Here is a 15,431-nt window from a genome sequence, read left to right as displayed (position 1 = left end):
GGTGAAGTCTGATGCCACTCAGATGGGTCTTTGCCCAAAAGGTAGGATATAACTGCTTCTGAAAAAATTGTTCACCCCAGGAGGTGCAAGACTGGGATGAAGGGAATAGATCAAATCCACCAAACCTATTTCTTTTAGGGATTTCATGACCTACCTTACAGTCTCCTATTGGGGAACCAGTTACAAAGAGAATTCATCTCTATGATGTGTGAGGTAAACAGAACTCAGCATTTCAGCCATGTGAAAAATGTCTAGTCTCCAATTGGGGGATCTGATTAAAATAATTTTGCAACAATAAATCTTCTGTGAATTCTCCAAGCCTATGGAACTCTGAAGCTAGGGAAAACTCTCGACTGGCCACATCCTCACCACATTTTGTTCTAGTATTAAACTTCATATGCAACCTCCTAAGTTTCTTGGTGTTAAAAGTCTACCACCATCAAAAGCCCTTTGGAGGAAGTCTTCCTCTGGAGGACGATAATGGAGCAAGCCCGAGGTTCTCTTACCATCAGGATAGGTTCCCAATTCTTATCCTCATCCCCCTTTTCCCGCAATATAGTTAGAATCTAACTGGAAGTTAAAACATTCTTATTATAATTTTTTTTTGGTATTTTGTATTTTGCTAGGCAATGGGGTTAAGTGACTTGCCCAGGGTCACACAGCTAGTGAGCGTTAAGTGTCTGAGGACACATTTGAACTCAGATCCTCCTGACTCCAGGGCCGGTGCTCTATCTACTGCGCCACCTAGCTGCCCCAAAGTTAACACATTCTCTAGCAAACCATAAGTAAAAGACCATAGTTTCTATTTGCAACCTATTAGTGTCAACTCCCCTCTATGTCCCCTTCCCACTTATCCCCTACCCCTATCCCATTAGCACTCTCCTCTTCATTTTTGCTGTTACTAAGTCCATAAGCTATCCCTCTATCTTCAAGACATGATCATTGAAAAACAAAAGTACACTCTTATCTATCTCTAATTGCTTAATACAAAATGACAGGATTTTTTTTTTAATTTTGCCTATGATGATGATTAAACTTTTCTAAAACTATTAACAAGGGCCAAGGAATACTAGTTCCTGCTATACCTTTGCTCTCTCTGCTAATCTCCTTAAGCACCTACTGAGCTATTCCTAAAGGGACAGGGCAGGGGTGGGGGTAACTTTCCTAATCCTATTGAAAGGTTATTCCCAAATGCTGCTAGAAATACATCAATACCAGAACTACTAGACTCCTTCATCTGGGCATTCAAAGAACTTGGGCTCCCCTTCTTCTGCAGCATCATTCCCTGAACTTCAACCACAAGGTAATCCAAATCAAATCCTGCCAACTACAATAAATATCTGGATCAGGCCTACCTTGTGCAATTCCATTAATTCAGATTCAGGACTGTAATGCAATGAAACACTTGTGGTCCATAAAATTAACTAAAAACAAACTTACAGTGCTGTTCAAATTGGTTGGGACAAGAAATCATTTTGATATGGTTAAACTGTGAGAGTAACAGCAATGAGTGTATGCTTCTAATGACATTAGGCTGACTCAAATTGTCTGACCCTGAACAGATAAAAACCATATTGGGCAGTCTCCCTACCTTTAGATCACATATCTACACCATTAGAATGTAAGATCTTTAAGAGCAGGTACTATTTAATTTTTGTCTTTGAATCACCAGTATTCAACACTCTAAGAGATGAATAAATACTTATTGACAAATCAAATTTTTGCTTCTACTCAAAATACATCAACATCATCAGTGAAAAAAGATGACAACAAAGTACAAAATTTCAGCTGAATTTTATCTATTAGACTTCTTGAAAGTTTGCATTCATAGGGTTCAATACTTCCATAGTATGTTTCCACATACGAGTTGGGTAAATCTATCAGCCAATATACACGTTAAGTGCTAATTAGCTGGTCCACAAACATCTAAGTTCTGATTAAATCATTATTTTTCTCTTTACCCTTCAATGCTCTCACAATTTATTTCAAGTCATCGATCGGCTACTGTCAAGTGTCGTGATGAGACATAGGAACTAACAAATAGTCTGTGAAAGGGGAAACTGCTACAAGGTGCTAGCTATAATCCTGAAAAGATAAATGTGTTTATATTTCAACTCTTAGCTTCTATGAGATCTACAAAAGATCAAAATTTTTACAGTTAAAGTCAGGAGATATAATTGCAATATATACTATATGTCACAGCTTTTTTCATGTGTTATAACCACAATAAATATAACGAAATTATCACAACATATCTCAGTTAAGTAAGTAGAAGTAGTGATGCTTAAAGTCCAAAAATATTTAGAATAACAATAATAGCTTACATTTATATAATACTTCAAGATTTATAAAGTGCTAAAACATCTTATTTTATTTGTTACTCACTGTAGGCTAGGCGGGGCAAGTGTTACCAATGTACACATAGAAATTAAGGTTCAGAAATTAAACGAATGACCCAAGTTTAAAAAGCTAATAAACATCCTCCCTGCAATACAAACCTAGATATTCTGACTCGTTTTTAATTTATTTTATTTTTAATTTATGGAACAAAACAAGCATTTCCATAACACAGTACAATAAAAAAGATGATTACACATGAAACTGCAAATCTACTATACACAACTTGCTATTCCTTAAAAAACATAAAACAAAATTATCATGTGTATTTTTTCTAACTTTTCTTCTTTCCTCCTCCTTCCTAGAGTTGGCTACCATTAGACACAAATATGTATATATGTATGTGTATACACACACACACATAAATAATTAATGTAAAATTATTCTATACATACTTCTATTTATCAGTTCTTACTCTGGATGCAGTGTTTTCCTCCTACTCCCTCCCACAATACTGGGTTACCTCTTTGATGTAATTTACTATCAGTTTAAGGTTTTCTTAAATATATGAATACTTGAGAAAGAAAATATTTCAGTCACCCAAATGAATCATTAGAATGATTTAAAATACCAAGAACATGAATTTATAAAAGTTATTATTGGAAAATTATGAACTTACCTCAAAGCCAAGTCTATCTTTCTCTTTCCAAAAACAAAAATGTGTAACTTTCTTATCCCAAAATTCATCTGGTTTTACTACACAAACAAGTGATACCTCAGCTGGGACAACATTCTGCAAAGTACATTGAAAATGAAATTCCAAATTACACATTGAGAGTACATAAAAACGGCAGAAGACTGAAAGATAAAAATGTTATCTCTATTATTAGTGCGACTGGTTGGTCATGTAACAAAGACCAGTGAGCTATGCAATTAATATCACTTTTTGGAAAAGATACAAATTTAATACTATATTGGCAAAATTCCAAACTCTAAAACATACTCATGACAAGAAAATAAAAATTCACAGTGATTAACAAAGATTTCACAAACTTAACTTGACTCAGCAACATCCAGTCAATTATTTTGGATTTTATCACCCTTTCAACCAAATTAATGAAGAGATACTGAGGTAAAACGCAAATGCCTAAGAGTTGAGAAATTTTGCATTTTGTAACATGGGCTTTACATGGCATAAAACAATATAGGGTTCCTAAAAGTTTTAGTACAGTTTTAAGCTCTTAGTGTGTTGAAAAATTTTGGGACATCCTCTATATCTCTCTTAATCAACCAGACAAAAGAAGTTCTTTAGAATAAGTAAATTCATTTCCTGGGGAGTGGAGGAGTAAAAGCAGTGACTTGCTTGAGCTCTCCCCCAAACCCATCCAAATACCTGTAAAAAATGGCTCTAGACAAATTCTAAAGCAGCAGAACCCACAAAAAGACAGAGTGAAACACATTTCCAGCTCAAGAAAACCTAGATGGTTGATTAGAAAGGTATATTGCACCAAGTTAGGAGAGGCAGCTCGGCATGGGCACTCAGGCAAAACAGGCCTCAGTGAACCTGGAGCAGGCCTCAGAGGACTGAATCATGGGCAGCTGTGGCAGTTTCCAGACTTCTCAACCCACGAACACCAAAGACAACTGAGAAGGTCAGTAGGAAAAGTCTGTGACCATGGTGAGAGAGAAGGTTGGTCCCAGCCCCAGTCCTCATACGTGGCCCTAGGGTGGCAGCTGTTTCCAGGGTGGCAGGTGCTTCTAGAGCTTCTGGCACACAGACAGAGGGGGAATTGAGTGGCTGATCCGAGGGGGATTGCAGGGATGGCTTTGCTGGTGCAGGATTCTCTTGCTTTGCCTGTTCTTGACTCTGGGTCACAGTTCTGGGTGGCAGTCTTGGGGCAAGAAGGAGTGCTGGCAGGGTGGAGCTTGTAGTGGGGGGGACGGTGAAAAGGAAATCCTCCTCACAGTTCCAAGGCAGAAAAGAGTGCTTATGGTCACTCATAGACCACAGCACAAGCCAGGAAAGGAGTAACACCTCACCCCTTATCATACCACCCTGGAAGAACTGAAAATGTACAGGTCCCTAGAAGTATCTCTGAAAACAGGTGCATAAAACCCCCGAAACTTGGGACAGTACATTCTCCACACTGGAAGCAGACCCTACCTTAACAGAGTTTAAAACTCAAGTAATTGGCTGGGACCATGAGCAAACGTTGTAAAAAAAGTCAGACCAGAGAATCTTTCTTTGGTGACAAAGAAGATCAAAACATACAATCAGAATACAACAAAGTCAAAGCTCCTACATCCAAAGTCTCCAAGAAAAATATGAATTGGTCCTAGGCCATGGAAGAGCTCAAAAAGGATTTTGAGAAGCAAGTAAGAGAAGTAGAGGAAAAATTGGGAAGAGAAATGAGAGTGATATAAGAATAATGAAAAACCAGTCAACAACTTGCTGAAGGAGACCCAAAAAACACTGAAGAAAAGAACACCTTAAAAAATAGCCTAACCCAAATGGCAAAAGAGGTCCAAAAAGCCAATGAGGAGAAGAATGACTTAAAAAACAAAATTGGCAAATGCAAAAGGAAGTCCAAAAGCTTACTGAAGAAAATACTTCCTTAGGGGGCAGCTAGGTGGCGCAGTGGATAGAACACTGACCCTGAAGTCAGGAGGACCTGAGTTCAAATAAAGCCTCAGAATAAACACTTGACACTTACTAGCTGTGTGACCCTGGGCAACTCACTTAACTCCAATTGCCTAAAAAAAAAAAACTTCCTCAAAAATTAAAATGGAGCAATTGGAAGCTACCGACTTTATGAGAAATCAAGACACAGTAATACAAAACCAAAAGAATGAAAAAATAGGAGACAATGTGAAATATCTCACTGGAAAAACAACTGACCTGGAAAATAGATCCAGGAGAGAGAATTTAAAAATTATTGGACTATCTGAAAGCCATGATCAAAAAAAAGAGCCTAGACATCATCTTTCAAGAAATTACAAAGGAAAACTGCTCTGATATTTTAGAACCAGAGGGCAAAATAGAAATGGAAAGAATGTACCAATCACCTCCTGAAAGAGATCCCTAAAGCTAAACTCCTAAGAATATTGTAGCCAAATTCCAGAGTTCCCAGGTCAAGGAGAAAATAATCCAAGCAGCCAGAAAGAATCAATTCAAGTATTGTGGAAACACAATCAGGATAACACAAGATGCAGGAGCTTCTACATTAAGGGACCAGAGGGCTTGGAATATAATATTCCAGAGGACAAAGGAGATAGGATTACAACCAAGAATCACCTACCCAGCAAAACTGAGTATAATCCTTCAGGGAAAAAAATGGTCATTCAGTGAAATAGGCGACTTTCAAGCATTCGTGACGAAGAGACCAGAATTAAATAGAAAATTTCACTTTCAAATACAAGACTCAAGAGAAATATGAAGAGGTAAAGAGGAAAGAGAAATCATAAGGGACTTATGAAGGCTGCACTGTTTATATTCCTACATGGAAAAATGATATTTGTAACTCATGAGACCTTTGTCAATATTGGGTAGTTGGAGGGAAAAAATTATATGTATGTATATAGATAGATAGATCAATAAACAGAGGGCACAATAGATTAGTTGAAGATGAAGGTGTGATATCTGGAGAATAAAATTAAGAGGTGAGAGAGGATTATACTGGGAGAAGGAGAAAGGGAGAGGTAAAATGGGGTAAATTATCTCACATAAAACAGACAAGAAAAGGCTTTTACAAAGTGGAGGGGAAATGGGGGAAGGTGAGAGGGAATGAGTGAAATCTTATTCTCATTGGATTTGGCTTAAGGAGGGAATAACATACACACTCAATTGGGTATGGAATCCATCTTACCCTATAGGAAAATGGGAGTGATGGGGATAAGAGAGCAGGGGGATAATAGAGGGGAGGGCAGATTAGGGGAGGGGGTAATCAGAAGCAAACTCTTCTAAGGAGAGATAGGGTCAAAAGAAAGGAAAGAATAGATGGGGAGGGCAGGATAGGATTAAGGGAAATATACTTAGTTTTTCACATGACTACTATGGAAGTGTTTTGCATGACTACACATGTATAACCTGTATTGAGTTGCTTGCCTTCTCAGTGAGGGTGGCTGGGGATGGAGGAAGGGAGAAAATTTGGAACTCAAAGTTTTAAAAACAAATGATAAAAAAAAAAGTTTTCACATGCAACTGGGAAATAAGATATACAGGAAATGGGGTACAGAAATCTATCCTGCTTACAGGAAAATTGAAGGGGAAGGGGATAAGAGAAAGGGGGCGGGAGAGACAGAAGGGAGGGTAGATTAGGGGAAGGAGTTTTCAGAATGCATGCCATCTTGGAGTGGGGGGAGGGACAAGATGAGGAGAAAATTTGGAACTCAAGAATAAGTACATTCAAACAATTATAGAAGCATTTCCATTTTGTACAATTATTTCTCATGTAATAATATTTGCTTTTTCAGAATGTAAGACACACTAAGTTTTAAGAAATGAATTTAAAGAAAGAAAATAATTACAATAAAAATATTTCAGGATTGTATGCCATTACCTCCCATTGCTCTTATTTCTACCCTCTGGTACCACACAAAACAAGAGCTCACTTTTCCATATGCCTGATCTTTAAATATTTGATGATAGCTATCATCTATTTTTTTACTCAGCCTATCCACATATATGGCTTTCATCCCTGATAACTCTATCCTGGATGTACTCCAGTTTACTATATCCTTCTGCTAACATTTTGAATGACAGTCAGCTAACATTTCTGGATGAAAAGATCCAAAAATATGCGCGCGCGCGCACACACACACACACACACACACACACACACACACACACACAAATATGTGTGTGGGTATCAGGCTAGAATAAAGCCCTGAATCTATTATTAAATTTAATAGGGATTAACATAAAATTCTTCACTTGTGAAAAATCATCCAGATCTTCACCTAAAATGATCTAGGCTCAACGAGTCAATATTATGACACTGTAGCCACAAGTTCTCATCTGAATTTAGAGTACAGGATGAGAGGCTCAGGTTTTTTTTTTTAGCATAAGAGAAATATTACTTCCACTGTATCTTTCCCTGGTCAGAAAATATATGGAGTATTATGTTCAGTCTGGATGTTACATTTCAGGGAAGACATCAAAATTTGCTAATTTCTAGGGACACCAAAAGAAACAAAAAAAACAAAACAAAAAAAAAGAGCAAAAGACAATCCCTGCTCTCAAGGAGCTCACAACATGCAAAAACATTTACAAGGACATAAATATACAAAAATAATTTACAAAGGATTGAATGGAAATAATTAAAAGAGAAAAGATACTAGAATTAAGGAGTATCAGTAAAGACTTCCTGAAGAAGGGCTAACTTTAATTGGAATGTGAAGTAAAGTAGAGAAGCCAAATCAATCCTACCCCTTCATTCATCTCCTGGCTCCACTCTTGATTTGTTGGACTTCTAGATGCTCTTGTGTGGGTGTTTCTCTACTCTTTTCAGTTCCCTGTTCTGTGTGAACTTCTCTCATGAGAACATAAGTTTCTGGAGGATAAGAACTATTTTTGTTCTCCCTTGTCTTGTATTCTCAGTGCTAAGCATAGTGGTGCCAGGCCTGTAGTGCTCAAAAAATGCTTACTAACTTGAACTAACTCGCTTACTAGCTAGTGGGCTCACTATCAGTGTAGGTTTTTGAGTGGAAGCTGGATGATCATTTGTTGGTGATGTAGAGCGTTCTTATTCAGGAGTGCGCTATGAGGCATTTCAAGTTTCTTCCAACTCTAAGAACAGTGATTTTATGATTCCTAAAATGTTATATGTTTTGATCAAGGCCAAATAAAGTATGGCAATAATTGTCTATGTTCTGAAACTATGACTCCTCTCTTTTTTCAATCCAAAATCAAGTTCATTTTTGGGGGGCTGCCATGTCACATTAATGCATACTAAACATACAATCCACTAAAACCATTAGATCTTTTTCACATTTATCCAGGGGTGTCTTGTACTGATAAAGTTCATTTTTTTCAAGTAAAAATCTAATATTTAATATTAATATGTTGTTATGTATAATATGCATATATTTTAATATATGTAAATACATTATACAATATCTAATGTTTCTATATTAATATTTAATATTACATTTCCTCTTACTAGAGTCAACCCTTCATCATCTAAAATGTTACTTACCCTTCCTAGATTCATCTAATTTATAAATTTGACAAGCATACCTTTTGTGCCTTCATCCAACTCACTGATAAAAATGTTGACCTGCATAAGGCTGAGAACATAGCCAAAGGGTACTCTAGCAGACACTTCTCTCCAACTGTACAAACATGCAGACTGTATCTATGGGTCAGATTACACTAAGGTAAGACTTATGGTAAAAAATGACTGACAGTCCACCTGCTCTCAAGTTCATCTCATTTTGTTTTATAGTCATTTAAGGCTTTCAGATCAATGGTCCAATCCCTTCATTTTAAAGTTGAGGAAAATGAGACCCAGGAAGATTAAATGGGGTCAGAGGTGGGTTAACAGTAACTTTACATTAATATTTACAGTATAAGACTTATCTTCTTTAAGAAATAACTGTTAATTCCACTCCTGTACAGAACCTTGCAGCAGCTTCCAAATGATTCTGACATTCAATTAAAATTTTTGATCAAGAGTTTCCATCAACTTCCCCACCCCTGTGTCTGAGTAGTCTCATTCCCTGCTGCTCTCCAAAGCCCCTCTTTCCAGTGAAGCTTCCACCCATTAAGAGGCTCTTCCTCCTACACACTGAGGCCTTTTCCAGCTTCAAAGTCCATTTAAGAATTCTCTCTTTCTCCAGGAACCTCTTCTAAACAAATCCCTTGCAGCAATACATGTGTGTCAGCCCTCCAGTCTGAATTCCCTCCCTTTGTAGTTCCCTACAAGACCTAATAAAATGCAATGCTTAGTAAATGCTATTGTTTGTCATAAGCAAAAGTGAAGAAGGCACAGAAGTTAAATAACCTTTCTTGAACCTAATTAGCTTAGAATGACAATTTGCCTCATTTAGAACTATAACTATTTAAACATATATTCTTAGAAGAAAATGTCACCCAGAAGCAATATATATTAACTACAGGTTCAGAATTCTCTCTTCTTATTTAACTTTTTTAAAAAAGCTTATATCTGTTTTTGCAATGGTAATTAGATCCTTTAGAAGCCCAACAATCCACACAGGTTATATGAACATTCTGGAGAACTCAGTCATTTCTTTAAAGTTCATAGAGTGTTTGGTCACAGAATCTAGGCCTTATAAATCAGCTAGGGAATTCTTATTGGTTTGCTCCTTTTCCAAGGAAATAATTCAGCTATTATAACACTTCAGTACATTGACTAGCAGCTGCAAGATAAAACAATTTCCTTGTATAGTAGGAAATTCAATTTACCTGTAACATCAAGACAACTGTTTTCACCACATTCCACTGTGATTTTCTGCCATCCACTATCACAGTAAATCCTCTAGCCTTACACTTCTCACTGAAATAAAAACAAAAGAAGTATAAAAACAAGCTTCAGATGATATTTTAAAGAAAACTATATTTTTAAAAATAAATTATGCAAAATGCAGCTTTAAACATTCTTGAACACAGTGGGAACCAATTTGACTTCATCCGAGTTGCAACAGATTAATTTCTTTTGCAGTTTCATCTCGGTTTTACCAAGGGAATGATTTTCCTACTTCAGATTAAATTTCATAATTCACAAACTAAATTAGGCAATTAAAATATCAGGACAGGAAGAAAACCCAGTGTTCCAAGCAAAAGCCAAAGAGTCAAAATAACTGCCTCTGGTTTTGGTTTGAATCACAGTGTCTTCATCTGTAAAATGGTAACTTTATGTTAAACAGGGAAGTCAGTAAAATATAATATATACTGACTACCTTCTACTTCCTTAGAAGTATAATTTCAATGTGGCATAAAACAGGCAAGAAATGAAGCATAAATTTGGTGGGAAATAAATGAAAATTGTGTTACCTAATGCACATCTTACACAGTATTAAACATGTAATGGATTGGTACCACATCTATCTTTGTACTTCATCATGTAATTTAGTGACAGCAACACTGTTTCTTATGCTAGAAAAGGTTCTTATGACATAATGGAGAAAAAGAAAGTTTATATCAAGTCAAATAAGAAAGAATCCTAAAGAAAAATTCAAATCTTAATAATATATCATAGTCAAGCAACTACTAAACACCACCTATATACCAAGAAAAATACAGCAGTTTCAAAATATAACAAAAGCTATACTAACAGCCTAATTGTACTAAAAAAAATTTCCTCCAAATGAAAAAAATTGTCTTTTATTCTACCTATTATCATTATGTTGTCTCAGACTTTTTGGAGGGAACAAAAAGCAGTATGTGTTTTTCTAGAAGACAATAATTTGCTATATGGTATCTTAATGACAAGTAACATGATGAATAGAGAACTGGCCTTGATATCCAGAGGACATGGGTCCTGCTTCCTATAAATACTGTCCATATGATTTCGGCAAGTCACTTAACTTCTCAGTATTAACTTTTTTTTTTTTTTTTTGGCTAGGCAATGGGGTTGAGTGACTTGCCCAGGGTCACACAGCTAGTAAGGATTTACTAGCTGAGGCTGGATTTGAACTCAGGTCCTTCTGAATTCAGGGCCGGTGTTCTACCCACTGAGCCACCTAGCTGCCCCTCAGTATTAACTTTCTAAGACTATCAAATAAAGAGAAGGTAACCTGCATTAAGAGAGGAAGTTACTACATCAGGGAATTAGTTCCCTGCCAATGAAATCACAAGTCATGTCAATATTTCCCTAACCTAATGACAAGAAAGATTTAATAAAGGACAAAAAATATTTTTATTAACATTGTGATGTTTGTATTAGAATACTACAGCCCACCAAATTTTCTGAGAATAGGCTTTAATACCTTGATTCTTAAAATTTTTATTGATATCCTTTGTTTTTATACCACCTTTACTTCCAAGCATATCCTCCCTTCTACCCTTACCCAGAAAGCCATCCCTCGTGAAAATAAAAAAGAGGGAGGGAGGGAAGAAAGCAGTTAAATAAAACTAACCAACACATTAACTAATACTGACAGCACGTGCGATGTTCTCTATCCGTAAGGAATAAGGAAGTCAAGTGCATTGTTCACCTCTTATTACTTATTTCACAATATTAAGTTGTATTGATTTTGTTGTTCTCTCCAACTCACAATTGCCATCATTGTGTGTGCTGCTATCCTAATTCTACTTTGCTTCTTTCTGCTTCAGCTCATGTGTCTTTTTAAGTTTCTCTAAATCCTTAATCATTATTACTTACCCAGAAGTAATTCAATTACATTTACATAACACAATTTGTTCAGCCGTTCTCTGGTAGATGAGCATCTATTTTGTTTTTAATTCTGTTTCCACAAAAGTGCTACTGTTAATATTTTGGAGTACATAAGACCTTTCTGTTTTTGACCTTTTTGGAATATGCCTATGAAATGGGATCTCTGGGTCAAAGGGCATGGCTGTTCTAGTTAACACTTAGCATAATTCTAAACTGCTTTCCAGAATTGCTGGATTAACTCAAGAGTCCTCCTTACTATCTTTATTTCAAGCAAAACAAAGCAAGAAAAAGGAGCTTTCATCAAAGTTCCTTAAAATCTGAATTACTGGTTTATTTTCCTAGTGACTTTGACTTAATTTTATATTAAGGAAAACCCTGAATAATAAACTCCAGGAATAAAATTTTTGTTTTTATACATTCCTTTTATTGCTATTAAAATATTTACAGTTGTACTAGAAAAACCAAATTCCAAGCAAGTTCTAGGGGTTTTGTGCTAATCTTAAAAATTAATGTATATATCTCTTAAAACTTTGTGCATTCTCCATTAGACTTTTTATCACAGAGCTTGCCAAACTACTTTTTACTGAGAAATATCATACAATCAAGTATGGCTATAATTTTAATCTTGTAGAAAGAAACTATATGACTATACTATCTCCTAGAGCTGTTGCTATAAGTTCATTTTTAATATTTAAACCTAATGTAAAATCCTGGGTTTTTTTTTCTATTTATTAGGAAAAATAAAATTTTCTTTCAAAAATATAATATGAAGCATTTAGTTAACATATTTTAAATTAATTTGTACTTTAGATTACAAAAGTAATAAAGCTGGCAAGTACCATCTGCAGTAAAAGGCATGAATAATTTTAAAACTATTTTTATACTACTTATCAAAAGTTTTATCAGTTCTATAAAGAGCTGAGTAGCAATGGGGCAAAGCATACAAATCCAAAGAAATTCAAAACTGCAAGACATGGCCTAAGTAGTGGGTTTTTGCACTGTACAAGAAAAAGTTTGCTTATTTTATTAACTCTTGAAGTTATAGAAAAAAATTCTGTATACTCTAGCAACACTTAGAAGCATATTATGCATATTTTTCTTCACAACTAACAAAGTTGTTTGTAGGTTTAAATTGCTTGATCCATAAACTCCTTTTACTGCAATCAACATTTTTATAGATGTGCTTTGAGAAAAGAAGGTATATTTATCACTGAAAAAAATGCTAAATTGCTATGGCCTTAAATACGTTTCAGTGTGAAATTAAGTTCAAAGATAATGATTAAAATGCAAAAGGAAACTAAACATCTAAACTGCTGCTAATATCAGACAAAATCCAAAAATGGCTAACAACGAAACAGCCAACACATAAAGTGTGTATAACAAATAGGGTGAACCAAGAGACATCAACCCAAGAAGGTAAATTTAACCCCATAAGTTTCACTGAAACTTGGAAGGATAGGACTCAAAACAAGAAAATGACTGTGAAAGGATACATTTTATCGAAAAAGAGCAGATCTTCCACAGTTGCTGTCCCCTTCTTCCAGCTACTGCTTTGCTACTCTCTAATTTTCAACTCCTTTGTTCTCTGAGATTACTCTTCTCATGCCCCTTTTTGGGACTGCAAGGACCCTTCATTAATAATCTGCCCTACCTAGAAAAAAATTTACCTCCCACTGTGCTTCACTCAAGATAAGAGACTAGGATGTGGCTCTATAACTTGGAGACATGTCATCATACAGACCTCTGAGTGAAGAAATAGGGAGTAGGTAAGCATCACTAATTAACATTCTCACTTCAATTCTCAGTCTCTTTTCAGTTTCTGCCACGGAAATATAACATAAGAGGTCAGAATCTTGAACTCAAAGACTGAATAATTGTTTTGATAACTTTCCAAAGAAGTATGTACAGTTCCCTGAAAGCTGTGATTTATTGATTTCTAGCGACTTTGATTTTACATTGAGGACTGTCTTGAACAAATTGATAAAATGGGAGGCGAAGAGAAAAAGTTTTAAATATGCTTTGCTGTGGTAGAAAAATTATCATAATTTACCACAACTAAGTAACTACAGTAATACTTGGAGGTCCTGCTTGACACAAGGATATGCATTAAGAAGATAAGCTCAGACTTGCTTGGATAACTGTTTTAAGAGTTGTGCACTAACCAAGTCATTCCTGTTAAACCCTTCCAAATTCCAATTAAAATACTAAAATTATTATTGACTAAATTGGTACTATTTATTATTATAATTATTAGATGGCCTATTAGTTTAAGTTTAATTGATGAGAAATGAACTTGTATTTTTATGCATCATGCTTATACTTTACAGTACAGTGGGATATTTTAGATAATAAATGGATCCAGTATATATTATTATTTTATCAGCTTGAAGTATAATTTCATTAAAATATAATAGATGTTTAAAGTCAATGTTTATTTTTGGGACATAAGGTTGGCCATACCTATAATGTATTTGATACTGCAATCTTAACCAAGTATACAAAACCAAATCATAATTTTTTACAATATAATCTATTTTATAATGATCAACATTATGACATAATATCAAAGAGTATGCTAAGGCAAAAACTGGGAACTGTCTACAGATCTAATTCTAAGAGTAACTATTTCTAAATTTACATCTCTGCTATTATAAGCAAAATACTTCCATACGTTTCCAAGTTGCCTTGCTAGCTAATTCTAAAGCATTTGTCTAAACATAATTACTGGACTTATATAATATGAAACCAAGGAAGAAAGCATTATTAGTTCAAAAAGGATTGAAGAAAAGGTAGAACTATGACTAGGGATATTAAATGTTTGCAATATCTTTGACCAAAATGTTTAAATAATTGAAACAAGCAAGGTTCACAAGTGCCTTTACCAAAAATAAAGGATAGAATATATCTTAAATACTCAGATATCTTTTCCAACAAAAATAAAATCCTTTTAACTTTTTTTAATCTGGAAATCATTTTATATATTTTACATACTTCAATAAATGAGTTAAACATTCCACCTATATTATAACTGTTCCCATTTAAAAAATATAGTATTTATCATATCTTCTATTAGAGACAAATATCAATGCTACTAAAACAGTGTCAAGTAAAATGTTCGATACTTGAATATTTTGGAAATGATGGATTTTCTTTCTTAGATATAGCCAAGTCATCACAAAAACATGAAAATATTTGCTAAAATAGCAATGCCATGTCTTTACAAATTATTTTCAAACATTTCTAAATATGTTCTCAGTGAATTCACAATTTTTTCATATTGTATTATGTAACAGGACGCCACATCTGAAGGTAAACACGGTTCATTATTTAATCTCACTTATTCTTCAATATCTGTCCTTCAGAGACATCTTCACATAGGAATTACAGTGAAAAGTATTGGTTCTGAAAGCAATGCCTTTCTAAAGACTCCAAAATCACTTATGTACAAAATATTATATATTATATTCTTTCTTATTGTCTCAATATTTACTTTTATGGGTAATAAACAATCTTTTTTTGCAATTTGTCTTCTTTTCTCTCTAGGCAAATTTGGGCTTTATTTGCCATATTTTGAGTAAGATTTTTTCTCCCTCAGTTAAGGTAACCAGACATCTAAGTTTGGTTTGATTTATTAAATGTGACCAATGTTACTGATCAGCCTAGATAGTTTTCTCTTTTTTAATTTACTATTTATCTATTTCAAGATTCTTTTCTTCTTAAATTTTGAGTTCCAAATCC

At 34.8% G+C, this 15,431-nt stretch overlaps 1 protein-coding gene across 3 annotated transcripts in view; it reads right to left on the bottom strand.

Annotated features, from left to right (window-relative positions):
- SESTD1 (SEC14 and spectrin domain containing 1) overlaps nucleotides 1-15,431 on the bottom strand; it is a 121,964-nt gene that overhangs the window by 57,955 nt on the left and 48,578 nt on the right. For all 3 annotated transcript variants that reach the window (XM_078146956.1, XM_020991068.2, XM_078146955.1), the window contains 2 exons: nucleotides 9,764-9,854; nucleotides 3,017-3,130 (listed from right to left, as the gene is read on the bottom strand). In XM_078146956.1, coding sequence (XP_078003082.1) covers nucleotides 3,017-3,130; nucleotides 9,764-9,854 — 205 coding nt within the window. The remainder of the gene's footprint in view (nucleotides 1-3,016; nucleotides 3,131-9,763; nucleotides 9,855-15,431) is intronic.

The sequence above is a fragment of the Phascolarctos cinereus genome, unplaced genomic scaffold (genome assembly GCF_003287225.1).
Source record: "Phascolarctos cinereus isolate Bilbo 61053 unplaced genomic scaffold, phaCin_HiC Scaffold_726;HRSCAF=1367, whole genome shotgun sequence".
Classification (NCBI taxonomy): Eukaryota; Metazoa; Chordata; class Mammalia; order Diprotodontia; family Phascolarctidae; genus Phascolarctos; species Phascolarctos cinereus.
The sequence above is the reverse complement of the archived record's forward strand: the minus strand, read 5'-3'. Positions and strand labels throughout refer to the sequence as shown.